Source organism: Dermacentor andersoni, chromosome 2, assembly GCF_023375885.2.
Source record: "Dermacentor andersoni chromosome 2, qqDerAnde1_hic_scaffold, whole genome shotgun sequence".
NCBI classification, from domain to species: Eukaryota; Metazoa; Arthropoda; class Arachnida; order Ixodida; family Ixodidae; genus Dermacentor; species Dermacentor andersoni.
The window spans coordinates 67,160,278-67,187,348 of record NC_092815.1 but is presented as its reverse complement, the minus strand read 5'-3'; the positions used below and the strand labels follow the sequence as shown (position 1 = coordinate 67,187,348).

General features: G+C 48.6%; 1 protein-coding gene across 1 annotated transcript; it reads left to right on the top strand.

The window, feature by feature from the left end:
- The first annotated feature begins 577 nt into the window (after positions 1-577).
- On the top strand, positions 578-27,071 carry LOC129380067 (uncharacterized). Its single transcript, XM_050189136.3, has 5 exons — positions 578-851; positions 3,640-3,699; positions 16,625-16,699; positions 25,123-25,179; positions 26,904-27,071. Exons 1-5 carry the CDS (start codon positions 810-812, stop codon positions 26,988-26,990), a joined length of 321 nt encoding a protein of 106 aa, XP_050045093.1. The 5' UTR covers positions 578-809; the 3' UTR covers positions 26,991-27,071.

Here is a 27,071-nt window from a genome sequence, read left to right as displayed (position 1 = left end):
GGGTGCGTGTGTCGTCTGTCCCTGTGTCACATGCTCTACACGACAACCACTCTCTGCTTTGCATTATGTGTACTAATTGTAGCCCTGCTCAAACTACGCCTAGGTGAACTTATTGCATTCGGTGTTGGCGGCTAGCACCAAATAAGGTAACGCTTCATCCGCGCGGTATTCAAGGTTGCATGTGTTCTCACATTGGTGAATGCTGTTGAGTGATTACAAACATTTTATGCCGCTATCAAGCGGGTACTTCTTCAGGAAAATGTTTGTTTAAGAATATATAAATATGTCTTTCAGACGCTATTTTAGTTCAGCCGCCATGGACAAGTACTTGTAGCACATCAACTTTGAACACCTTATCCGTGACTTATTCTCGCGATGTTCTATTCCAGTAACTATGAATGTACTAATTTAAGTAAGGTGAGTAAAATTTTCGTTCAAGCAAGCGCAGTTCTCATCTTTAAGAAAAGGTTTCTCCCGTTTTAAGTTAAAACGCACCGTGACCTTATTTCACTTCTTTCAGCCAGTCTTCTTATTCGAAACAGAAGGGCGCGTACTTTGACAGGGACAAGGAGGGAGACACAACACGGACGAGCGCTGGGAACTAGTACGCGCTGTTGTGTTTCAAATATGGCTTACCAACTCGCCCAAACGTCCGTTTTAACGAGCTTCTTATTCGGTCGTTCGCCATTGAATTGACGTTTCGAGTTGTGCACAGCATTCCATGAACATGGCTTACCGGCACAGGTATCGTCAAGGCAAGTCGGAGCGCCTCCCACGGCGCCAAAATATTGACCAAATGTGGCCGTGACATGGTTCTCAAGTACACTCTCACGCCCAAGCAGTTCCACAGGGTGAGCATAACATGTCGTGTGTGTTTCCTGACTCTGTGCTCTGCTCAGTTCTGCTTAGTTTTTTTTTTTCGCCCTTCTACACAATATTAGCTGAAACTCTTAGGTCCCTCTGACAGCGATTACAGCGGGCTATACTGTGTATATGCATGTGTTGGACGCGGAAGTAATTAGGGTAGATTTCGTGATGGTGGTCTCTTATAATTAAATTCTGGAATGTTCCTTGCAGCGCCAGTGCACGTGAGTTGTTTCACTTGATCTTATACCTAAATAGGAGAAGGGGAGGGGGGTTTGCATGGGCCACAGTGTCGGACGCCTGTATGTGCGCTTTGCCAGGCACCGCTTTATTCTGAGAGATTGACGAGAGGATTTTCTGCCTATAGTTATATGCTACAAGCGGAAGCCTCGAGCAGCTTAATTAATTAACGTTTCAGCTGTGGGGCAGAACGACGCAGGGAGTAAGGCGCACGCTCAGCATAACTAGCAGAGGACACGTAGAAGCGAGACAAAATTCATTACGGTGCACATTTTCAAATACGAAGACGGCAGCCATAGCTGCGGCCTTAAATAATGGTAACGACCATGCTGACTTTTATGTCTCGGTTACAATTCAGGGAGTCTAAAGTACCATGGTTGTGGTAGCGGTGATAATTCGGCATTGGAGTGAAATGTTTATGAGTGATATACACTTAACTCTAGCACTGAACGCTGTTTTATAGCATGTATGTTAGCTCTTCAGCTTCATTCCTCAATCTACAATCTCCTTTTTTTTTTTGTAGCAGGAGAATGCTAAGTACTAATTAAATGGCAATTGTTAGCTAGACTTTGAGCGGGCTGCTCAATGTCGGTAGTATTATTTCGCGTCAATCAGTGATCTCAGTGACCGGCAACTCAATTCATTGCGAAGACAATAGAAACAAGCGCAGGATACACATACACACAGCTACCGTTACATCGTTCAGGACACAATGGCCGCGTTGCTTTTATTACATGAATATTTATTCGCTAATGTGCCAGAGCACTGGATATCTGCACACGCAAACAATTTGTAGCTTAAATATATTGCATCATAAATTTTCAGATACGGCTTCTGTCCCAAGGGTACAAGCAGTGAGTCAGCAAGAAAGTGAGAGATGACGTGGCGCCGCCTCGATTGCGCTCTCTCCACTCGAAAGGACCCGGTTGACCTATATATAGTACGCTCTATGACAGGCAGAATTTTATGCGTGCACTTCTTGCGCAGCCCAGTTTTAGTCTTTGTCGAAATGAAAATCAACGGACAAGGAATACAATAGATCAGTATCATGTTATCTGAGGTTGGGCAAGAATTGTGCAGATATCGTTACGGTGCATTTGGACAGGACCGCTTGTGGCTCGGCGTGGCATTCACGAATGCCTATTCCTTCCGCATTGGAATGACCGACACCTGCTTCTTGCGACCTCTGCGGCTGAGAGGAGACGATCGAGCACCTCCTCTGTGACTGACATTGTTACAATATGTCAAGCAAAGTGCTCGCGACATCGCTACGAAAGCTCTTAACCCAACGGCACTTCCAACGGCGCTTTCAGTAATGGAAGAAGAGGTGGAAACAGTGCATTGTGTTCAACAGGAAGTATTTGGAGCTGCCCAAATTGATTGGATTGGGCAAACTTTATTAAAGGTCCTGCAGGACGCAGGTCAGCGTGCAGTGGGCGTCTCCAAAACAGGGACCGACGGGGAGTACCTGGCGGGCGCTGCGCGAGCCTGCTGGACGGCCTATGGCTTGTCTTGTAGTAGCGTGCTTCGTAGGAAGCGTGTGTCTCTGACACATCTGAACATTGATCGCTCTCACCACCACCGTAGGGTATTCTCCCGCTTGTCCAAGGTAGAGTCGGGCGGAGCGTTTCTACGCTCCCAAAGCACGTGTGCGAGCGTTGCCGTGACCCCACACGAGGGGCACGCATCGTCGGAGTAGCCGTCCGGGTAGATGATGTGTAGCGTGGCGGGGTTGGGATAGGTATGTGTTTGTAACAAGCGTAGCCTTAGCGCCTGCGGCCTGTTTAGTTTGGGGTGCGGGGGCGCAAAGAGACATCGTCCCAAGTAAAAGTGTTCAGTGATTTCGCTGTACGTTCCTGGGGCGTCCCGGTTCCCCTCCGATTCGTCGAGACGCCATTTTCAGGGGGTGACGGCGCAGCGCGCGCGCAGTGTCGTAGGCTGTACGTCTCGTTGAGGTTGGGCTGGGATCCGACGAAGGTGGGCTGGAAACCAGATGACGGTGTGGTGTGCTCGGATCAGTGCCGCGTTAGACGCGGAACGCCTGGTCGGAGGTGACTTCTTTCTCGAACGCTTTGATGGCTGGTCTCGAGTGGCTGAATATTATCTTTCGCTTGTCGTCGAGCAAATTGATGTACCTGAAAGGTTGTGCAATGAACTTTTTTTAACCTATCGCACGAACTTTTGGCAACTCGTACATACACATATGTCTACATTTGCAATCTCTTAACAAGACGTAATATATCGGCACCAATACAAGAGGATCAGGCCGTTTAGTTTATCAAACATTTATTTAGTTGTTTATTCCGCAATTCCTGAAGTACTGGGCACCGGCACGAAGATGGCAAAGTCCAAGTGCGCATTAGTGCACACACATATTTATGTGCAGTTAAACGTATATGAATCCCTGGTACTTCCGGTGGTGTTTGATGCTACGCAAGGCGATATCCTACCAGTTTTCAAAACCCTAGCTGTGAAATGACAGAACAAAGCGCTTATCACAGAAGTCACCTTATTGTTCTCTTCCTGTTCCTGCAGATCCTGATGAAAGGCTGCATCATGACGCGCCTTTGCTACGCACGTATTAACGTCCAAAAGGTACAGTAGTTTACATTCGCCTTTAAGGTATGGGGCCACAAATAGAAGAAACATTTTTGTTTTGTATGCAGCAGCCAGGATTAAAGCAGTTCTTTCTGATGAAGCATGTTTTTTTTAAACTTATGCCACTATTTTGTGTACAAAATATGGTTCAAGTTATTTTTTGCGAGTTTTGCGAATTCTGAAAAAAAAAGAACGTTAAATTTGCTAGTCGCACCTACAGTGATAAGCAGCCATGGAAATGCTGAATTGAGGAAAGCTTTGACATTTACTAGCTTTATATGTAGCAAAGGCAACGAATTAGGATAAATGTGGTGCTATGCATATTAAGGACGCAATTTCTGAAATTCTAAGCGAAACAAAAAACGTCCCCCGCTTTGACCGCAATTTGACAAAATGTAAGCTATTATGGGAAGAATTTTCCCATCAGTCTTTTTATTCTTGTTCATTTTATGCATTTTATATGAGAAATGAGCGCACAAAATTTCATTTCAAGACATTTATTCAAAAGAAAGTTATCGTTGTTAGCGTAACAGGATGTTAAGCAATGTCTTGTTTTGACAAAACCAAACTAAAGTAAATAAACAACAAACATTCTTAAACTGTCATCCTCCTTGCGGCCGCTTCCAGAATTCTTAAGTGCATAATTATTGCGCAATTAAGCATAAGTATACTAGTTAACATCACAGATGTCAAATAATAAATATAGTCAGAATAATATTCATGTATAATAGAAGTTACTGGCCTCACAATACCAGGGTAAGGTTTTAAAAACTCCCTGTACCTCCCAAAATAATCAAAGTAGGAATATAATTATTTTTGGAACATGTTCCTGAATGTTTGGAGGATACGTAAGATCTAAAAAACAAAAAATGACCTTTTTGTGAGAAAGTTAACCTATGAATATGACCTCACACCTTAATACACATGCATTTTTACTCCTCACTAAGACAGAGTGGATGCCAATGAAACTAAGTTACAGAGCACCTTCAAATTCACTAGTAGTTCCACGGAGCAAAAGCTCGCTGCGTCAAATGCCCGCAGTGACGAAATACCAAATGGAAAACTAAACACGTTATCCTCTTGTCGCAAGTTTGTGAGTTTCACAGTGATTTAGCTGCCATGCTACAGTTCTGTTCGACAGCATCGTTCAGAAAGTCCCTCGCTTTTTCATATTTCGTTACTACAGTTGGATTAGGAATACTTTCTCCTCAAGGTTAAGTTCGCTTCTCTGTGCCACGTTTTTGTAAAAAGTTGCTGTGGCACTGGCTATCCCTTAAAGGAAGACAAACTACCAACAATCCCGCATTCTATAGCAATGAAATTAAGCTCGTTGTCGTCTTGGGAACCACGTCGACATCTTTCAACTCACAGAAACCCACTGGGCGGGCGTGTAGCATATATATTACTTTTCTTTTTCAAAGCTAGAAGTAGCGACAGCGATAAGTTCAGCCTGGTATAACACGAATGATCGCGCATCACGAGGACGCAAGACGGATGTGAGCGCGCTCGGCGTTCACTCTACAACACAGCTATAGGAGACAAAAAATATGCAGATGGGTACAGATTTATTTACTTTCATCCTATGCAACGTGTAATCTCATGAAATGTTTGCGTTTATATATACCACGAAGGTTACAACATTATTTTTACGCAATATTTATCTTTATGCACTTCATCCTTCACAAGCTATGCCGAAATATACCTCCAAATCAGGTGGGTTCGCAGTGGGATACGTCTACGCAGCGATGTCACAAGGACGAAGTCGATGCGTGATGCCTCTTTAGGAAAAAATGCTGACGACAGCTGTACTAGGCACAGTAAAGGGACAATACGTATCAAGCAACATCTAGGAACTCTATGCCTCTTGTGTCGCAGCGGTACATGTGAATTCTCGAGGATTGCCCAAAAAACGGGAACACCGGCCCAGGAGCACATACCGAATGGCTGATTCAATTAAATTAAAGTAAATCAAGGAATCTGTGAAATATAAATCAACCTTCCATTAACAGATCAGTGGGTGGATGGATGGATGCAAAACTTTAATAAGGTCCTGAGGTACGAGACTCAGCGCGCTGCGGGCCGCTCCCACGTTGGGACAGTCAGGCCTTGCCCGACCGCCGCATCGTGGGCCCTCTGGACAGCCCATAGTTGCGCCCCGGCATCGGGGCTCTTGATAGCGGAGAGCCACTTGTCCTCATTGATTTGTTCTGTGCCTCGTAACGAGGGGCAATGCCAGAGCATGTGGTCTAGGCTTGCGATGTCATTGCAGTGCCTGCAAGAACTAGTGGCATAGGTGTCGGGATAAATTTTGTGGAATAAAGCCGGGTTGGGATATGAGCCTGTTTGCAATAATCTGAGGGTCAATGCCTGCGCTCTATTTAACTTCTTGTGTGGAAGGGGAAAGTCTCTCCTGCCGAGATAAAAGTGCTGCGCAATTTCGTTGTATGTGGTCGGTTGATCTCTGTTCTCCACCACTGCGGGCCGGCGTTGGAGTTCTCCATGGTCGCGGAAAGCGAGACCTCGCGCCTTGGAGTGGGCCAGCTCGTTGAGGTTTGTGGGGCCTCCCATGATGGATCCCATGTGAGCGGGGAACCACGTGAGAGTGTGGGTGGCGATGCTTTTGCCGTTGAAGATGCGACAGGCTTCCTTACACACGGCGCCAACGCTGAAGGCGCGGACGGCTTCCTTGGAGTCGCTAAAGATATTGGCATGTCCGTCGTCCAGGAGGGCCAAGGCAATGGCCACTTGCTCGGCCGCACGCGACGACGTGCTTCATACCGAAGCGGCGTTAACGGTCGAACCCCTGTGGTTGATTGACACCACCGTGAAATTGTTGATGTTTCCATACTGGGCCGCGTCACCGAAGCAGCTGCCGCCAGGGAGTTCTGTTGCGCGGCGTAGGAGCGCCACCGCTCTGGCCTTCCTTCTTTCTGCGTTGCGCTGGGGATGCATATTGCGCGGGGCGGGCGATATGATGATGTTATCTTTCTGCTCTTTCGCAAGGCCCTCGTAGGCGTCTTCGACAGTGGCCGGGGGGACGCCCATCTCAGTTAGGAGTCGTCTGCCCACCCTGGTGCCGGAGAGCCTGAGAATCTGTGCCTAAGCTTTCTTGTGCTTCTGCAATCTCTTCCAGGGTATTATGAATACCCAACTGCAGGAGTCGGTCGGTGCGTGTGTAGTTTGGTAGTCCGAGCGCGCTCTTGATCCCCCTCCTTATGATGGCATTTAGCTTGTCTAACAGATCAGTGCGCTTTAGATATATCGGTCCATACCAATCCTCCAGAATGGGCATGTCTCAGTACGATTCCTACGTAACACCTGACCATACAATGTGGGCACACCGATATATCTAAAGCGAACAGATCAGTGCGCTTTAGATATATCGGTGTGCCCACATTGTATGGTCAGGTGTTACGTAGGAATCGTAGTGAGACATGCCATTCTGGAGGATTGGTAAAGAATGGACACATCCCCAGGGGCGCATACTGGGTGGCGAAGTCCAAGAAAATTAAGTAAATCCAGGAATCGGTTAAATATAATTCACCAGTTCCATCGACAGGTCGACATGCTTTAGAGCTTTATGTAGAAAGATTTTCTCTTGTTACGCAGAACAGAGGTGCACATACTTGGTCAGCATAAAAGGGCCACTTCGTGGATACCTTCACAAAACCTTTGTATATCATCATCATCATCATCATCATCATCATCATCATCATCATCAGCCGGTTACGCCCACTGCAGCGAAAAGACTTCTCCCATACTTTTCAACTACCCCGGTTATATGCTAATTGTGGCCATGTTGTCCCTGCAAACTTCTTAATCTCATCCGCCCACCTAACTTTCTGCCGCCCCCTGCTACGCTTCCTTTCTATGGGAATCCAGTCCGTAACCCTTAATGACCATCGGTTATCTTCCCTCCTCAGTACATGCCCTGCTCATGCCCATTTATTTCGTTGATTTCAACTAAGATGTCACTAACTCGTGTTTGTTCCCTCAACCAATCTGCTCTCTTCTTATCCCCGCCCCCCCTTAGACGCTCCCGGACCTTCGAAGCGAGCGGTCGCATCGCCCCTCGCTCCGACGACTACGGCTCGCCCGCCACTTCTTGCGCGCGTACGTCTCTGCATTCGACCGCGCTTACGAGCGCAGCCCTTTTCAGGGCTCGCATGACAGGAGGAGGCCCCATCTCATGGGCGACCCTCCGAAGAAACAGCAGAGGAAGAGGCCGACGAAGCAATCTCCTGACTGCACCGATGGCCCGGCGTCCAGACGAGCCCAGCAGCTCCACCCACGTGGCCGGCAGTCACGCCCCGGCAGATCGCCTCCCGCCTTACGTTGGAAGCGGGGGCTGAAAGCTCGCACGCTACGCACGCTCTCGGCGGACTCGGCGAGCTCCGCGGCGTCATGCACGCCTCCTCCAGTGAGCGCGACACCACCCATGCGCGCCCCATCTGCGCTGGATACACCCTTCCGCGCATTTCCTATTGACGGGCTGAAAACTTCTGCCAGCTACCACCACGCTGCGCCGTCCGTTTCAACGGATACTACCGCGGAGGCCCCCACTTCGGCAGCTTCCACCGACGACAGTGCCAGCTGCCCGTCGACAGGCGACACCGACGAGAGTGCCGGCACCTTCTACTTGCCAACCGCAAGTATGATTGGCTCCGACGCTACGTCCTCCCGCACGGACGCGACCGCCTCACCCGCGACAAGTCCTATCCGCCCGGAGAGCCCCTTGCTTTCATCGACGGAAGCCTGCTCGTCGCCTCCGCTCAACACCGCACCAGACGAGAGTCCGTGCGCGACTGCGACGTTGCCTCTCGAGGATGCCGCCGACGGCCCGGCTTCCAACCCCAGCCGGCCGAGAACGCCTACCCCAGTTGCGGAAGGATCAGGGCAGCACTTCCTCAGGAAGTCTCCGCTGCCGCCCGCGACCGCTAAGGACTCGCAAGCCTGCCAGCCCGCAGCGGGAAAGTCGAAAAACGCCGCAAGAAGACGACGCCGATTCCGACGGTTCGTCGACTTTGAGGCGCATTCCCCACCCGTTGACGGCGGCGTTACTCACGATACCGCCGTCACTATCCTCTACCGGCCCATCGAGCGCAGAGCCACGTTCCTGGCTCTCTCGCGAGACAGTGTCGCCGCTCAGCTATCCGCCGTGCCGGGCGTGAGGCGTGTGCGTGTCAACTTCCGTCGCAACGTGGTGGCTGTGGACGTGACACGCGGTGCCGACTCGGCGCCCCTTCTCGAGGTGTGCGTCATTGGTAACGTGGCAGTACGCTCGAAGGCACTCCACAGCAACTCCTGTGTGGGCATCATCTATGGGGTCGACCCTTCTTTCGACGCCCGCACAGTGAGCGAAAACCTGGAGGCACCCGTCGCGGTGCTGTCGTGCTCGCGGAGTGGCACAAGCGTCACCGTCACTTTCGTCGGGAGCGTCGTGCCTCCGAACGTGCGACTCTTCAAGCAGCTACGCGCCGTTCGTGCCCGTCTGCCCCGGCCACTTCAGTGCGACCGCTGCGGCGTCTTCGGCCATGCCGGCGCCACCTGTTTCCGCGACGCCCGCTGCCTCCGCTGCGGTGACTCGCATCCTACAGGAGACTGCCCCGCTGAGAAGCCACGCTGCCTAAATTGCGGTGGTCGACACCTTTCAACAGAGCCGAGCTGTCCCGAGTGGCAGCGCGAGAGGAAGGCGGCCGTGTTGTTGTCTTCGTCTGAGCGGCCCCTCTCGAGGAAAAAAGCGCTTGAGCTGGCCGGCACTACATCGTGCGAGCCGCATACAGCCGCTCCGCCGACGTCTGCTCGCTCGCCGCAGGGTCGATCCTACAGTGACGTCCTTCGTGGCCGCCACACGCAGACGGCCGCCCCTGAGCCATTGCGCGGCAAACAAACCGCTCCGAGCAGCGTCCCCAGGGACGCGCTCATAGCCGCTCTCGCGGCTGCACTCCGTGCCCTGCTCGTTCAGTGCCCAGCTATCGACGGCAACGTCCGACAGATGTGCGACGCGGCTATCGCCGCGCAGGAAGCTCTGCTTCACCACGACTAGGCGCGTCACCGCGCCTCATAAGCGAATGTAAACAACTTGCCCTCGCGCACTGTTTGGGCAGCCGCCGCCGCGTCTCTTTCACCCTTCTTTCAATTCCCTTTCCCTATTGTGCAGCGCGGTTGAGGTGTCCTCACCTGAGAGACAGTTACTGCGCTGCACTTTACCCCAATTTTTCTTCCCTCCAACAAGAATCTCTCTCTCCCCGCCCCCCTTAACGTTACACCCATCAGTCTTCTTTCCATAGCTCGTTGTGTCGTCCTCAATTTCAGTAGAATCCTTTTCGTAAGCCTCCATGTTTCTGCCCCGTAGATGAGTACTGGTAAGACACAGAGAGAGAGAGAGAGAGAGAGAGAGAAAAAACAAGGGTAGGAAAGGCAGGGAGGTCAACCAGAACAGCATCCAGTTCGCTACCCTACACTGGGGGTGGGGGAAAGGGGAATAGAAAAAGGAATAAAGGGAGAGAGTAAGCACTGACTACGTGTGGGAGGGACACCACACACAAGGACACTATAAATGGTCTGTTAAGCCCGTGCACTTCAAGTACCGCACTAGGGCACGAATCGCTTTTCGAGCCAGTGACGGGTGTGGCCCCGGTCCGAGTATCTTTGACTCGGTGAACGGTCTCGAGTCCAGTCTGCGTAAAGTTGCCCGCAGAGAGAGGCGTTGGACATCGTAGCGAGGGAAGGTACACAATAGGTGCTCGATGGTCTCCTCGCACCCACAGGAGTCGCACATCGGGCTCTCGGCCATTCCGATACGGTAGGAATATGCGTTCGTGAACGCCACTCCCAGCCACAAGCGACACAACAAGGTTCCTTCGCCGCGGGAAAGGCTAGATGGCAGTTGTAGCCGTAGCGTGGGGTCCAGTTTACGTAATCTGCAATTGAAGCCACTTGAAATCCAGAGATCTTGGGACTTCTTGCGCGCAAGGAGGCGAAGTTCTCTGGCAGCGTCCGACCTCGCCAAAGGTGTTGGACGCGTCTTGGTATCTTCGTGGGCACACCGGGCAGCCTTGTCAGCTAGATTGTTGCCGATGATGGCACAGTGAGCAGGAATCCACTGAAATATAATGTGGTGTCCTCTTTCCAGAGCATGGTGGTGCAGTTCCCTGATTTCAGATGTCATTTGCTCGTAAGTTCTGTGACGTAATGCGGACTTGATGCTGTGAAGGGCTGCCTTAGAGTCACAAAATACGACCCATTTCTCTGTTGGCTCTTCGGTGATGTAAATCATAGCGGCATGGAGAGCTGCAAGTTCTGCCGATGTGGATGTAGTCGTGTGCGACAATTTGAATTTAACTGTAACGTTCTTGGCTGGAACGACGAATGCGTCAGGTGAGCTGGTAGGTGAGGTCGAACCATCGGTATATATATGTATGCGGTCATGATACGTCTGGTGCAGTAATAGGAGCGTAAGTTGCTTCAGAGCGGGCGATGGATGATTGGACTTTTTTGTAATTCCAGGAATAGCAAAGTTCACTTGAGGCTGTCGCAGGCACCACAGGGGAGAGGAAGGCTTCGCCGCCGGTGTAAAAGATGCCGTTATGTACTCTTGATGAGCGCGAATCACTCGTGAAAAGGTCGCTTGAGGTCTCTCGGCTGGTAGGGAGGCCAAATGATGGTCGGGGATCCTTGACAGATGGCGAATGTGCGCGCTGAGAGAGTCGACAGCTACATGTGTCTGGATTGTATGGTCTCCTGCGATGGCGATTGTTGCTGCTGTTGAGGTGCACCGAGGCAGCCCTAAACACGTGCGTAGGGCTTGACCTTGTATGCTCTCCAAGGCGCGAAAGTTCGTCTTGCATGCATTTGACAACACTGGTAGGCTGTAACGTAGGAGTCCGAGAAACAAAACCCTGTACAGCTGCAACATAGAATGGATTGGTGTACCCCAGTTTTTCCCGAATAGAAATTTGAAGATCTGAGCAATGGCGACTAGCTTCTTCTTCAGATAGACGCAGTGAGGGCTCCACGAGAGGTTGCGGTCAATGATGACGCCCAGAAAGCGATGCGTCTTAACATGGAATACAGCTTGACCATTGATGGTAACAGGATACGAGGACATTTGTTTCCGCGTAAAACCAAGTAATGCGCACTTTTCAGTAGACACACTGAGGCCTTGTTCTCGGAGATAAGAAGCCGTCATGGTTGCCGCCCGCTGAAGCCTGGCTCTTAGCTGAGGGCGAGTCACCGCAGAGGCCCAGATGCAAATGTCGTCGGCGTATATTGAGACATGTACTGTCTGCGGTAGGTAATCCGCTAGTCCTACCAGGACCAGGTTGAACAAAATAGGGCTCAACACTCCACCCTGCGGCACACCACGGCAGATGTAATGGTCTGAAGTTGGGCCATCTTCGGTCTGTAAGAAAAAACGCCTCTCAGTCAAATAGCCCCGAATCCATTGATACATCCGGCCACCAACTCCAACAGCCCTCAAGTGAGTTTAGTATGGCCTCATGGGCGACGTTGTCGTATGCTCCTTTTATATCCAGAAAAAGTGCCGCAGATAGGCGCTTGAGGCTTTTTTGATTTTGGACCCATGTTACGATGTGAATGACGTTGTCAATGGACGTGCGGCCTCGACGAAAGCCTGTCATGGCGTCCGGATAGATGTTGAATCGTGCTAGGTACCATTCCAACCGAGCAAGAATCATTCTTTCCATCACTTTGCCGACGCAGCTCGAAAGCGCAATCGGACGATATGATGAGATCTCAAGCGGAGACTTTCCAGGTTTCAGAATGGGGATCAAGCGGCTCGATTTCCATTGTTTAGGAACTGCGCCGTTCTGCCAAGACTCATTGAAGTAGTTGAGCAGCTCATCACGTGCGTCATGTCCAAGATGGCATAGGGCAGCATACGTGATGCCATCAGGTCCTGGTGACGAAGAACGCCTGCAGGTCGCCAACGCAGCATCGAGCTCTTCGAGTGAAAATAGCATGCTCATTTCTGGTACACGTGCCTCAGGGATGTCATTCAATGCTGCGTCAGTAATGGTGGCCACGGACCCAGCAACCCGTGCACAGAACTCTTCAGCCACTTGAAGTTCCGAGCGGAGTTGGTAGAGGGCCAGAGCAGCGAAGGGCTTCCTTTGATGCGGAGATGAGCGAAGACCCCTAACCGTTCTCCATATGTGCGAGAGCGATTTTCGGGAATCAAGCGACTGACAGAATCGCTTATCTTCCAATTTATCCATGCGACGCTGGGCTTTCTTTTGTATGCGTCATGAAGCCCTCAGATCCAAGACGGACTTCGTGCGCCGATACCTCCTCTCCGCCTGTCGTCGTGCCGCACGCAGCCTCTCCAGTTCCATGTCCAAGTCTGTTCGCCTTGTTGACCTTGTAAGCGAGCAGATGGATGTTTTCAATACCTCTGCGATTGCTTCTTCGATAGTGTGTGAGAGGCCTTCCCGACATGTGTCATCCATATCCTTCTTAAATTTTGACCAATCAACTGTACGCAAGACAGTAGAGGAGCGTTGTGAACTCCTCTAATCTTTATGTATGTTGGAATATGGTCGCTTCCATGTGTTTCTATGTCTGTAAACCATTGGATTCTCGAGGCAAAGCGCCGTGACACCAAAGTTAAGTCCAAGCAGCTACTGTAGGTCGTGCCTCGCAGAAATGTAGGGCTGCCGTTATTCACACAGCACAAATCATGGTCGGCAGCAAAGGAGGCAAGGCTCCTGCCTTTTGAGTCAATTTTAGTGCTTCCCCATAGCTGGTGATGCGCGTTGAAGTCACCTGTGATAACCCAGGGGCCATTGTTCATTAGTGATATTTTCTTAAGTCGTTCGCCGTCAAAGTGACCCGCTGGGGATATGTAGGCTCCAATTAGTGTAAATGACACCTTCTTCTTTTGGACATTTAGGCAGACATATTGGTTGTCGTCATGAGGCTCTATCGCGTTAGCGACATATGTTAAGTCCGTGCGGATGTAGATGATCACTTTCGTGCTCGCACCGTATGTGGACGAGACGAAAGATTCATAACCGGACAGTCTGTATGGAGTTGATGTATTTGGTTCGCAAATGACCAGTATGAGGAAACGATTTTTGAGAATGAATTGGCGAAAGTCTGATATACGGGTCCTTAGACCCCTGGCATTCCGTTGAAAGATCGACGCACATTTAAGTTCAGTGCGGAAGGGGACTATTGGTCGAGCTATGATGCTTAATCGATGCTAGCAAGCACTGGATTTAGTGCATCCAGTATTTGCAGAGCGCTTCGAGCTACTGGTGTTTGCAGCTTGTTCAGTATAATGCGCATTGTATTAATTAGCGATTGCAGCATATCAGCCACCTGCCTGTCTTGGTCGCACAAATTGCCGACAGTAGACGTCGGGGGTTGTCCAGCGAAAGTTTGCTGTGATTCTGTTGGTGAATGTTGTCGTTTCGGTAGAGCCGGCCAAGATTCGGCAGATGTGGTCTTCTCAGTGGACTTGCTCTTCGCGGTCCGTTCCACATTGTCTGGCCAAGGCGGTGGAGGAGGAGGTGGTGTTGTAGGAAGTGGCATGCGCCTTCCTTGAGGAGCCTTCCTTGAGGAGCGCCGGCGACGTGAACGTCGCTTCCTGATTTTTTCGGCGGCTTCGCGATGAGATGAATGATCTCTCGCCATCTCTTTCAAGATGGCCATTTCCTTCTTAATATGTGGGCATTTCTTCGATGAAGCTTCATGTGATCCTCCGCAGTTTGAACACTTCACTACAGTCACGCCACATTTATCTGCAGCGTGGGGCTCTCCGCAGCGGGGGCATGCTGCCTGATTTTCGCAGACGCTGCTCACGTGTCCCAGTTTCATGCATTTGCGGCACTGAAGAGGTTTCGCAATGAAAGGCCGCACTGCATGTCTGAAGTGTCCCACCTTAACATGCGAGGGTATATATTTACCCTTGAATGCTATTTTCACGCAGCGTGAACTGCCTATAGCCGCTTAACAACAACGATGACCTCATCATTGGCTGGCTTGATAAGAATCGGCAAGTCGTTATTAAGGATGGCGACGTCTACGTCGTAGATAACGCCGGTGACTACGTCAGATCCCAGAGGGATGTAAGAGCGCACCTGAATGCCATCGAGGTCCGTTACGCTGCGTAGAGTGGTCAAAGCAGCTGGACGTCAACCGCCAGAAGATTTTTTCGGGTGTTCACTCGAATGTCCGATATTTCATTTGGCACCAGGGCTTCCAGTGACATCGACAGAGATTGCCTGTTAACTAGCTCCATGTTGACGTTGGGAAGCAGGGGCACAAATATGATGGTATTGGCGTCCGGCCTCTGCGTCTGTCTCACTGTTTTTGTGCTTGACGATGAGGACGTCCTGGTGTTCCTTCTCTTCGCTCTGCGGCTCTGCACAAGCTGGAAGTCGTCATCGGAAGTGTCCTCACTGCTGAGAGAGTAGACATGGGTGTCCTCGCTGTCGGTGTCGCTCTGCTGACCGATCCGCTTCCTGGAGGCGGCCGCCGCTGACGCCGCCGTCGCCGGCAGACGTGCGGGGTCGTCCACTTTCATTACGACTGAGCAGGGAGCGAGGACCAGCGGATGAACTTAGGTTTTCACAGAAATAAACCGGAGCTAGAAAGAACAGCGCTGTATCAAAAGACACTTCGTCGTCGTTCCAAGACACAGACGTTATACACTTTTCTCTTGAGGGATAATGGCAACCTGCTGTTCAGGATCTGAGAATGCCTGCCAAACGCCCCCCAGCCCATTTTTATTCTTCTGATCATTTCAGTCTCATGATCCGGATCCACGGTCACTGCCTGCCCTAAGTAGATGTATTCCCTTACCACGTCCAGTGCTACGCTGCCTATCGTAAACTGCTGTTCTCTTCCGAGACTGTTAAACATTACTTTCGTTTTCTGCAGAATAATTTTTAGACCCCCCTTCTACTTTGCATGTTCAGGTCAGTGAGCATGCATTGCAATTGGTCATTAATCAAAAGACTAGCGCAAATAACAGGGACACAGACAGAGAAGACGACAGGACGACAGGACGTCTTCTCTGTCTGTGTCCCTGTTATTTGCGCTAGTCTTTTCATTAATAATGACACACCAACTAGCCCAGCTTTCTGCCTTGATTGGAATTAGTCCCCTGATTTACTAAATAAGGCAATATCATCAATGAATCGCAAGGTACTAAGGTATTCTCCATTAACTCTTATCCCCAATTCTTCCCAATCCAGGTCTCTGAATACCTCCTGTAAACACGCTGTGAATAGCATTGGAGAGATCGTATCGCCCTGCCTGACGCCTTTCTTTATTGGGATATATATATATATATATATATATATATATATATATATATATATATATATATATATATATATATATATATATATATATATATATATTCTGAGAAATAGCAAGCGACCCAACAGTCATGGAGACACGCCAAACCCAGGAAAGTAAGCAAAGAAAGCTTTGAGTCAAATAAAAAAAAGAAAGAAAAGCGTGCCTTTTTTTTGTACATTTCTTGCGAGTCCGCGCTGAGTGTGTCGTCCCTTGTCCGTCTTGCGGCCCCGTATTGTGCGTCTAATTATACAATACCAACAAGCCCGACTTTCCAATCTCCTGATGCAACGTATTTATCATGATATGCGGACGTATACGATCAAACCGAACGCCTGAACTGTTATGCGACAGAAGGAAATCGCCAGTGTTCCAGGAACAACAAAGAAGAAATGCTGCTAATCTTCCGTGATGATCCACAATATTTTGATCAAATATAGAGCGCGTGGTAACTAATGTTTGTATTAAATAAGGACGCTTGCGCCCGCTCTATATTGCGTCTTGTCCTTATTTGTTGATCACTTCCTCAATTAACGTTGTTTCAGTGTGTAAAATACTTCGCCCAAGAAGCTGCTTTGTTTTATTCATGCAGAATATGGAAGAGTTTCGAGAACAGATCACGAAATGTTACGTTGATGTCACAAGATGGATCGTTAGAACGATACCGGTAAGCGCTCGTTTTATTCCTTTGGCGAACCGATTATGACCATGGCAAGAGCTCCTATACTTAAATACATGGAAACGGATAAATCGTTTTTCTCGCTAAGCAAAGCACCAGTTTCGACAAGGGTTGTTGATTTTACCAAAAGTTGAAATCTAGTAAATGTATGAAATGGCTTTTCAATTTATTCTCCATTCTTTATAGAAATATTCTTCAAAGATGGAAAATTTCAGAAACCTCAAGTGCCAAGCTTGCAGCTCTGTGACTCATAAAAAAAACATGGTATCATAATATTGTAAAATATACCTGTTATGATATCGAAAGCGGGTAAAATGGCAGTATCAGGCACACTCACAAACATAGGGCTGATGTGTGAGTAGTACTTTTGCAACACCCTCGTGAGCGTCGTGATAATTAAACCTAATCTTTAAATCCATAATAACGTTTGCTAATTTGCATTCTCTAGCGGATGCGGTTTACACAAGTACAATATCTGTTTTTTTTTTCTTTTTTCTTTGCGGGGTTAGGAATTTGTCAATTTCGTGCTTCTATTTCTTAAGCTTACCTATTTACGGGCATATTTGTTGAACATTCGAGGTCGTCAATAAAATTATGCTTTGTTAACTTGCTCGAATTCGACTTTCTCCCTCAAATGCAACAAATTTCCTACAGATCAGCCCTGCGTTTTTTTTTCTGTGTTTCACGTGTATTCGAATAGAGGAGCTGGAATTGGCCCTGAGCGAAATCATCCTGTTAAGGGGTCCATCTGGCCGCGACTGAAAGCGGATGATCCGGGCTGAGTCTTACTTTTTAAGCTCATACTCGTCCTTTTTTATTATTATTTAGTAGGAGTCAGAGCAAGAGTGTTACTTGCTGCATGCGCGGACTTTGCCTAAAAAGATCTGCCAGCATAGTTGGTAGGACGTAAAACATAATTAGCGTATTGCAGCAAACGCACCTAGCGTTTGACGGCACTCAACGCTCTTGTACGATCAAGCAGGAAAGAAAATGTCATGTTAGTATGACAGCGTTTGACAGCACATGAATACATATGTCTCTATTTTTTGTCTGTCTGTCTGCTTGTATTTGTTTACCAAATGTATTTCATTGTCATTTAAGCGCAGTCACCGGTCAGTAAGCCCACACATGCTACCTGAAGGCATCAATGTTGCCGGATTCGAGACCCTCGTTATGTAATAAACGAGAAGATAGGGGGTTAGCCGAGGGCCCCGATTTTTATTAGTCATATCATAAGAAGCCAACAAACACTGGCACCAAGGACAACACAGGAGAAATTACTTATCCTTGAGAAATGAAATAAAGAAACGATAAATTAATGGAAATGAAAGTGGATGAAAAAACAACTTGCCGCAAGTGGGGAACGATCTCACTTGTGGGTAGAGCATCGCACGCATAATGCGAAAGTTGTGGGATCGTTCCCCACCTGCGGCAAGTATTTTTTTCATCCACTTTCATTCCCATTAATTTATCGTTTCTTTACTTCATTTCTTAAACACTAGTAATTTCCCCTATGTTGTCCTTGGTGTCACAGTGTTGGTTGGTTTCTTGTGATGTGATATGCACCACAGAGCAACACGGAGCACTTTCACACATACTGCGCGGAACAACCACAACACACAACACATACACAAACACTGCTCGAGCTGCCTACGTGCATATGCCTTGGAATTTCTTTATATAGCCATGATTCGACCTGCATTGTAGTGCCAGTGAGTGACTCACTGTTATACGTAATTCAGCAATAAATTTTGATAGAATACTTGGTTTGGGTATATAGTCACCTGATAGGCACGACAAATCCACACAGACATGTTAATATAACACCGCACTATAACGAATGCTTCAGTCTAGCGGCTTTCAATTATCATCACGGTTGCGACGGCGATCTAACCATTTCACTTCGAAGACGTAGCAGTTGGCGTTTCAAGAACCGCTGACGTTTACAAAATACATTCTGGTGAGATCGCTTCAACGTTTTCTCGCCTAATTTCGTTCAGAAATGGCAAACAACCTGCTATCCGCGGCGTCCTTACGCCGCTGCAATCGGGTACGTCGGAGTCGGCGCGCGGTGTGCCGGTGGCCGGACTTGAGGCCGGGCGCACAGTGTAGGGATGAATCTGACCGGGTCGCCGAGGCCACCGCTTTCGAGCGAGCCTTCGAAATCATGTTTTAACGCGACAGCGTTAAGGAGCTCGTGTCGCAGAAAAACCGGTGTCGTCGGCGTCGGTGTCACTGGCGTTGACCGTGAGCGATAAATCCCAGAAGGCACTTCATAAATAAAAAAAACATCTTGCAAGATCGGCTGGTGGGAATTGAACCAGGGTCTCCGGAGTGCGAGACGGAGACGCTACCCCTCAGCCACGAGTTTTTTTTTTTTTTTTGTCTTTATTGCCGACTTTGACATACACAAACAATACACAAAAAAGCAAACATGTCAACAAGGATTTTGCTGGCACGACATATTAAAATTTTTTCAATGCTGCAAGCTTATCTAGCATGAACAACCTCAGCCACGAGTTCGATCGTTCAGAACTGGACAAAATCGCCTCTACTGAATGCGGTGTTGCCTTAGAAACGTGCCGTAGAACGTTATACTGTGGTGTATATCGGTAATTACGACCATGTAAATTACAGAAGTCGCAGTTTCACGAGTAGCGAAGTACGTTTCCGCTACATTTCTTCTGCGCTCTGTGCACACGCAGAGCCATCTTGCGGTAAGCACAGAAGACCCCCTCCTCGCAATGTACGGCACTGCACCGACACGTGGCGCGCCACTCACCCCATGATCGCGTACGCCTTCAGGGCGCGTCGCGGCCCGGTCCGTCGCGTGCCGATCGCGACGTTTGGCTCGCGTAGATAGTTTGAGTAGGCGGTACGAACGGGGTGCGATAACGCTATCGCGTTCCACTCTTGAAGGCGAAGCTTAAGCGTCCTCCAATTTTTGCCTTCCTGTCCACAGACTAAAAGTATTCGGCCACGTCGAGGACATCGTTAGCTGCTACACGCTGAGCAGCTGCGTGCGATTTGTAAGGATAATTGAGGAGAGTGGAAGTAAATGCTAGCATAGTATCCAAGGAGGCTATGATACAAGTTACTCACGATGATGTCAGGATACCACTACATACGAGAACCAACACCACGGTTGGCGTGACTGGCCCTGCTCACCATTGACGATATCAGAAGGCTAACTGCTGGTATCTATTGTGTTATATCCATCTCCAGGAGAGCCGTGGTAACGAAGATTGTTGCGATAGTCTACTAGGCCACAACTACTATAACCATAGCGTAAATACAGTGGCTGAAGTGTAACCGTCGCGACAAGTGACCGGGAAGGATAGTTCCGCCTTTGGAGTAGGCCGTCTCTATCCGAGCGCCTCTACTACAAACTTAAAGGGACACTAAAACGAAACAATAAATCAGTTTAGACAAATGAAGCATTGTTTGAGAACCCTGCAGGCAGTCATGTAAAAAAATAATGTTTTAATTAGTAGATGAGAAAATGAAGGTCCAAGTATCAGTACTTGAATTTCGCGCCGAAACCCTAGCGCCGGGACGTCAGCGTAACGTCAGGGATTCCAAAGTATGTTTTCGTATTTGGGCCGCGTTGGCTGAATAAAGGTTCCCGAAACTTGACATGTTCAATATTTGGTTCCTTTAGAACACAATGTAGTCAATCTGTACCTCTATATATAATTAGTAAGCCCTAGAAGATTCGATCAAAATCCGAGACGTCACAGCCCCCAGGTGTGGGAACCGTTAAGTAGGCGTCGCCACCCGTATTTCGTTCTTGCGTTTTTTCTGGCTTACCAAACGTCTTATCGTTGTAAGAGTGGTGTTTTTTGGTGTTGTAGAACAGTAATTTACTGATGCAGAAGAAATTATTTTTCATTTTGGTGTCCCTTTAAACTGTGTCTGCGCTGTGCTAGCCGAGCTTTCTGCTGGTGGTTTCGCTTCCTACCGATGTTCGAGTTCAACAGTGCCCAGCAGCTTTCTAGAGTATCCGCACTCGACACAGCGCACAACGCTGCCGTACCCATGTGTGTCCCATTAGCTTGGTCTCCCGTTCACATCTGGGCATATCCGTTTGCCCCGTACCCTTGTGCCTTTCATTAGATGTTTCGTATTTTTAGTTTCAATTGTTCCTCTACATGTTATCTTCGAGAGTGTCTCCGTTTCTTCACAGACGCCGGCAGCTGTATGTGCAAAGCTTCAACGCGGAAGTCAGCAATTTGTAAAAGTTTTTTTTTTCAAATTTATTCTCTGGATACTTTTTGTTTGTACGTTTGCTTGTACCCCGCCTTTTAGGAAATATTTCTTCTATTGCTGGTCGGTGCTTCCTGTCGCTGTAGTGTTGTGCGCCCTACACGATGCATCACAGAGACGCCGCCACTGGCGGGCGGAGACGCAGACGAACCGGCAAGCAAGTGACGCTGAATATATAGCTGTATATCTGGTTGCATGGTACGCTCGAGTGCCTCCTTGCTCTGGCCGCATGGTCTGTGTTCCAGCTGTGGATTTTACAGCGACGCTTGCGGCGGCGATGCGCTCACACCGGCCGGCTACGTGCCGACGGCGCGAGCAAACGTATGGTTTCGCTTCGAAGCCGTCGCGGATGGCACTTCAAAACGGCCAGAAATGCATACATTTGAGGTAGCTTAACCTTCTCCTCATCCTAATTTCACGCATCAAAACAAGAAAGGTTGGCTCATATCTGCGGTGTCAAGGCCGATATGCCTGAATACGGGCTTGTCTCGCTGTGCGTAAGCAGCCAGGCGCTGCTTTGAGTTGAACTATTCTCGTATCACAGCTCCCGTTCGAGCTAGAGGTTTGACACTGGTGGTCACTTGTCATGAAAGGTTTAGACCTCAGGTTATGCTACTTAGCATTACTTTCCCTCGGAAAGGAGTTATTGTAGCTGATGTTCGGATGACCGGTGGCGAGAGAAGTGGTTCTTTTGGGGAAAGGAGGAAAGGCTGGCACTATCTTCTGCAACCCTTGCGGGAGCACGGCTCAGCGCCAGCAGGGGCATGGATATGGGAGTGAAGGAAATAGAAGGAGGGAGAAAGGTAGAGACTCGCCATGGCAGCAGCGGAGCAGCCCGGCCGGGAAGGCCCAGTGGCTTCGACCGGAGGAGTGGACTGGTGATAGATCATAGGAGGTGGCCCAGAAAAAGCGAAGTTGAGGCGGATCAGGAGGCCCGAGGTGATGAATAGCCCTTAGGCTATTCGTCTTTGAAGAAATTTCCTAGAGTCTCGCCGAGAGCCCCGACGAGTCGAGGTACTCGACGACACTTAGGAAGGCTGGTAGCTGATTACGACTGGGAAAGAGGATGTCTTCCTGCCATGAACATGGGAGCCCCAGGAGGGAGAACTCCTGCAGAAGTCGGCCCCGGTGCTACAGGTGAGCAGTGCAGGCCAGCGGAAGGTGCTCCAGAGTCTCTGGGTCACCGCAGGAGGCACAGGCTGGCGAGGTGGCTTTACCAAGGTGGTGCCCGCGGGCTGCCGTCCAGTAGCAGCGAACCCGCAGTCGGAGAAGCAACGAGGTATCCCTCCGTGGGAGGCCGTGCTGTGGAAGAGGCCGTGGAGGCCGTCCCAGGGATACCCGTTTATCCGGATGGCAGGCGATGATGTGCCGGCGCAGCCTGTGTCTTGTGAAGTCCGCGGCCGTTACAGCAGGGCTGAGGGGGATGCTTGAGTGGTGGTCGCTCATTGCTTGAGTGTCTGCCTCTTCATTGCCCGGGATCCCTACGTGTGCCAGTTGCCAGTGCAGGGATAGTCAGCATCCTGCATCCTGAAGGGCCGCCAGTCTTGAGGAGAGCAGTGCAACCCCAAGGCTAGCCTTGTTAGGGCTCTGCAGGCAAAGCAGCGCCGCCTTGGAGTCGCAGAAGATAGCTGCCGGAGTCGTTGGTAGCAAGGGAGAAACGTTCCTCTCCTTTTGATTGCCACAAGCGGGCGCGACATGTGTAGTGCGTGTGAAGGAGGAACTCACCGGCCTGAAGGAGGAAAACGGTTAGTTACTCCTGCTTCGCTCCCTTTTTTTAAGAGTGTTTCCTAACCTGCGGCCCCGATGGCATCCCATCCGTAATTCTAAAAGCTTACGACAGTTTCCGTGTATTCCTTCTTTTTTTCTTCCTTTTTCTTTCTCTCCACTCGCTATTTGTCGTCTTTACAACCCCTATATATTCCACCCCAGTGCACGGTAGAAAACCGGAAACTCGCCTCTGCTTAACCTCCCTGCCTTTCCTCTCTCTCTCTCTCTCTCTCTCTCTCTCTCTACTACATTATACTTGCTCAAGTATTGACATCTATATTTAACAACTCTTTGACTACTTCCACTTTCCCTAACATGCGGAAAACTCCTCGTGTTTTTCCTGTATTTAAGTCAGGTTGTAAAACCGATGTCTCTCATATCCCTCGATTTCTCTTCACTGTGCCTCGTCTAAGATTTTTTGAGCTTGATCTTCACAACATATTATATTTTACTGTGAAGAACTCATCCATTCCGAATCAACATGGCTTTTTCACCGGCCGCTCTACCATCAAATATCTCGCAAGTTTCATGACCCAGGTATCCGCGCCGGTACTTCAAAGGGGGCAAATTGACGCCGTTTACTGTGATCTGAGGAAAGCCTTTGATGTAGCCTGCCACTCGCTGCTCAGGCCCTCCGCGTGCGTGCGTGAACTCACAGCAGCTTTCCTCACCCTCCCCTCCCTCTATCTTTCTATTCCCTCTCTCTCGTCCCCCAGAGTATACATATATAGGGCAGCCAACCAGACGCATTTCTGGTTAACATTCCTGCCTTCTCTCTTTATTTCCTTCCTCCTCCTCTACTGATTCTGATCAAGCTTACGCACTGTGATGTTGACTCGTCAGTCATCAATCTCTTGCGCAGTTATGTTCTTGATGTATCATGCTATGTTAACGTCAATGGCCAAACGTTTTCTTTTTACATGGCAACTAACGGCGACCTTCTAGATCAGTATTAGAACCACTCCTTTTCCTAATTTTTATTAATGACTTCATTCCGTTATTCGGAACTCTTCTTTCCTTCTATATGCCGATGACAACAAAATTCTAAACAAAGTTCACACTGTTGATGACTGTCGCACCCCGCAGTCGGACCTGCTTTGCTTTTCCAAATGGTGCAGAGATAATAACCTCTCCTTGAATACAGCTAAGATCAATGTCATGAATTTGACACTCAAAACTGCAAGCGTTTCTTTTCCTTATTCTGTAGATTCTGTACCGTTTTGTAAGGTCTGTGAGATCAATGATCTCGATGTACTCTTTGATGCAACCTTACACTTTTCTGCTCACAATAAACGCGTTGCTGTGAGGAGTATGCACTCTCGTAGCTCTGTTTGCAGACTATCGATGGAATTCTAGTCTTCTGCACCGTTCCGCAAGTTATACACAACTATCCGTCTTCCTCAACTTAAATATGCGTCGGTCGTCTGGAATGGCTTTTCCAGATCCAACAGTGACATTGGATCAACAGTGACATAAGCATATATCATCGCCGCTTTGCAAACACTGACATTGGATCTTGTTCTAACACTGTTTGATTATTGTCACTCCTCATCGCTCCCGACATAATCGCGCTGACGTTCTGTTTCTCTTCAAACTCTTTCACGGTATCCTGACTTGCCCGAACCCCTCAGTTGTATAATGCTTCGTATTCCGGGCAAGATCACCAGAAAACAGACCTTTCCATGTCCCTGCCTGTCATCACCAACACTCGACCGTCCATAGAATACAGAGTCCTTATAACGCTTATTTTCATCATCTTGATATTTTCTATACCTCGCTGTCAACATTATGGGGTTTTACGTGCCAAAACCATGTTCTTGTTATGAGGCACGCCATAGTGGAGGACACCGGAAATTTCGACCACCTGGGGTTCTTTAACGTTCACCTAAATCTAAGTACACGGGTGTTTCCCCATTTCGCGCCCATCGAAATGCGGCCGCCATGGCCGGGATTCGATCCCGCGACCTTGTGTTAAGCAGCCTAACCCCATAGCTCCTGAGCAACCACGGCGGGTCATCGTTCCTTTCCGAGTTTTGCCTTGTTATGTCATAGCTTCATGCATTGTTAAGCTGCCGTTCTCTTCCTTTTCTTTTTGTATTTACATTGCGTTTTTTTGTACCTGCTCTCTTTTCTTTTCACGGCTTTTCTTTTCATTCATTGATTTCTTTTTGTAATCATATTCCACTGCAGTGTTCTTAGTTTTCTTTCTTCTTTTTCTATTTCAGTGTATGCCTGCGCCAGCACTCAGACTTTAGGGTTGTTCCTGGGCACGTTAATAAGCATGATTGATTGATTGATTGATTGATTGATTGATTGATTGATTGATTGATTGATTGATTGATTGATTGATTGATTGATTGATTGATTGACCTACGCAGGACCTCGTCAGTGAAGATATATGGAAGGACGTGGAACCATTGACAGCCAGTATCAAGGTAAGCCCCACCGAAGCCATGGCGCTGATGTGAGCCACAACTAGTTCAATTTTTTTACTTATTTACTTACGCACGAGCAGACAAACGTTTGTACGAAGTGAGAGGCTGCAGGGGAAGGGGTAAATATTAGGCCACAGGGCACTTCACGAGTGCGAAAAGCCCGAGGTGTTACAGGGAACGGAGATTCGGACGCTCCCGCTCCCCAATGGCACCGCGCCCGATTGGTCCCGTGACTAACTTGCTGGACGATGAGCTCGCCTAGAGCCCCTTCTTACTACTACCACTAAAGCGTAAGCTGGTGAAGCGGCTTTAAGCTAGACGCGTTCTACGGTTGAACATGTGTTCTTCGCACGCTGCGTCGAACGGCACTTGGCCCCCCTTAGCGGGTGCACATGCGCCTCCTCATGGTACAATCGGTTCAGCAACAATACTACGTTCGAGAGAGCCCGCGTTCAATCACGGCAGATGATTTATTCTTGGTTGCTTGTTTAGTTCTTGCTTGCGCACAACGGTGATTGCCGTTTCGCTGGCAACGTTATTGGTTGCACCCGGAAAGCTGCTTCCAATACGGACAATCTCAATTTCAGAATAACAATGATGAAGCTGTGAGAGGAGCTGGCTGCCCCGCAGATATACTGTTTCTGCAGAGAAGCCAGATTTAACGAACTTTTCTTTTTCTAGTCATTCTTGTCCACGCGCATGGGCTGCCTCTAATTTAGAGCAGTCGCGAACACGATGTTACGGGCTGTCACCTCTGAAAGCAAATGCTCGAAGTTGCTTGAAGTACGCGAGAGTTTGCGCAGCAGCACCACCATGCTGGGGGAAGCTGTGCGCTTGCTTAGATACCGGGAAGCGAGATTATCTTTCGCTTAAAACTGAATATCCTAAATAGAGTGGCAATTAACTGTCGTTTATTCTTGAAATGATCTGGATGTGCACTAAAGAAAAGCGTCTCTCAAAGTATAGCCCTGTAAGCAAATATTAATTTCGATACGGAGATAAGCTTGTCTAATGTATGGCTGCAATTAAGGGGGTGCTTCAGACGCCACCAGGACTACTCCACCAGTTCTCCACCAGTACTAATGCAGATAGACTCGATGTCAATCAATATATATACGCATCATTAGGAAATTGGCTAATGGCATTTTTGCTCGGTCAAGCGCCCGTCTCCATTCTGACACTTTCCAATATTTTCTCACACATTTACACAGGCGCGATCCACGCGAACACGTGAGTTGGCTTACCGTACAGAGACGTGAAGCACTGAAGCAACGCATTACATTTTCGGTTTGTCCTTAGGCTCTAACTGATGATATGAGCATGACGAAACGCTCATGTTTTAAAAATTTTTTCCAGCGCTTTATTGACTGTTAAGTAAGTCATCATGCTGCAAGCCATAGAATAATTTGAGCGAACATAACTATAACCTAACGAACATAACCTCAGATACGTGAAATCTGAAGTAAAAAAATCCATCAATTGTAACAACGTAGTACTCGTGATTTTCCTTTTGCTGCCAAGTACCACAACCACTCTAGCGAAACACACGCAAAGTGTCTCCATTGATTCATCGAACGCTCATGCGAAAACATGCCGCATGGCATGGCAACATTACCGCTTTCGATATACGAAAGTAATACGCGCCTAAACACCCCAAAGAAGACACTAATTTCTTTTGGTCTTTGTCTTTACTTTGCTTTCACGTTCCTCGCTGTCACCAACAGGACTGTTTGGTAAATGAAATGCCCAAGGACCAGGATACAATGCTCGGCATCGTTCGCTACCTCAGGATGTTCTTCTTCACAGCCTGAACACGTGCTTAATGTGGCTACACTACCAACGTGAGAAACTGTCTTCAGCGACGTCCTAATATTAATAAACCCGTAGATACT

What these genes read in the sequence shown, in the direction of transcription:
- LOC129380067 (XM_050189136.3), top strand. Translation starts at nt 810, where the DNA reads ATGGTTCTCAAGTACACTCTCACGCCCAAGCAGTTCCACAGG. An exon ending in CACGTATTAACGTCCAAAAG is followed by an intron (nt 3,700 to 16,624) that starts GTACAGTAGTTT and finishes TTATTCATGCAG; the next exon opens with AATATGGAAGAGTTTCGAGA. An exon ending in GGATCGTTAGAACGATACCG is followed by an intron (nt 16,700 to 25,122) that starts GTAAGCGCTCGT and finishes TGACCTACGCAG; the next exon opens with GACCTCGTCAGTGAAGATAT.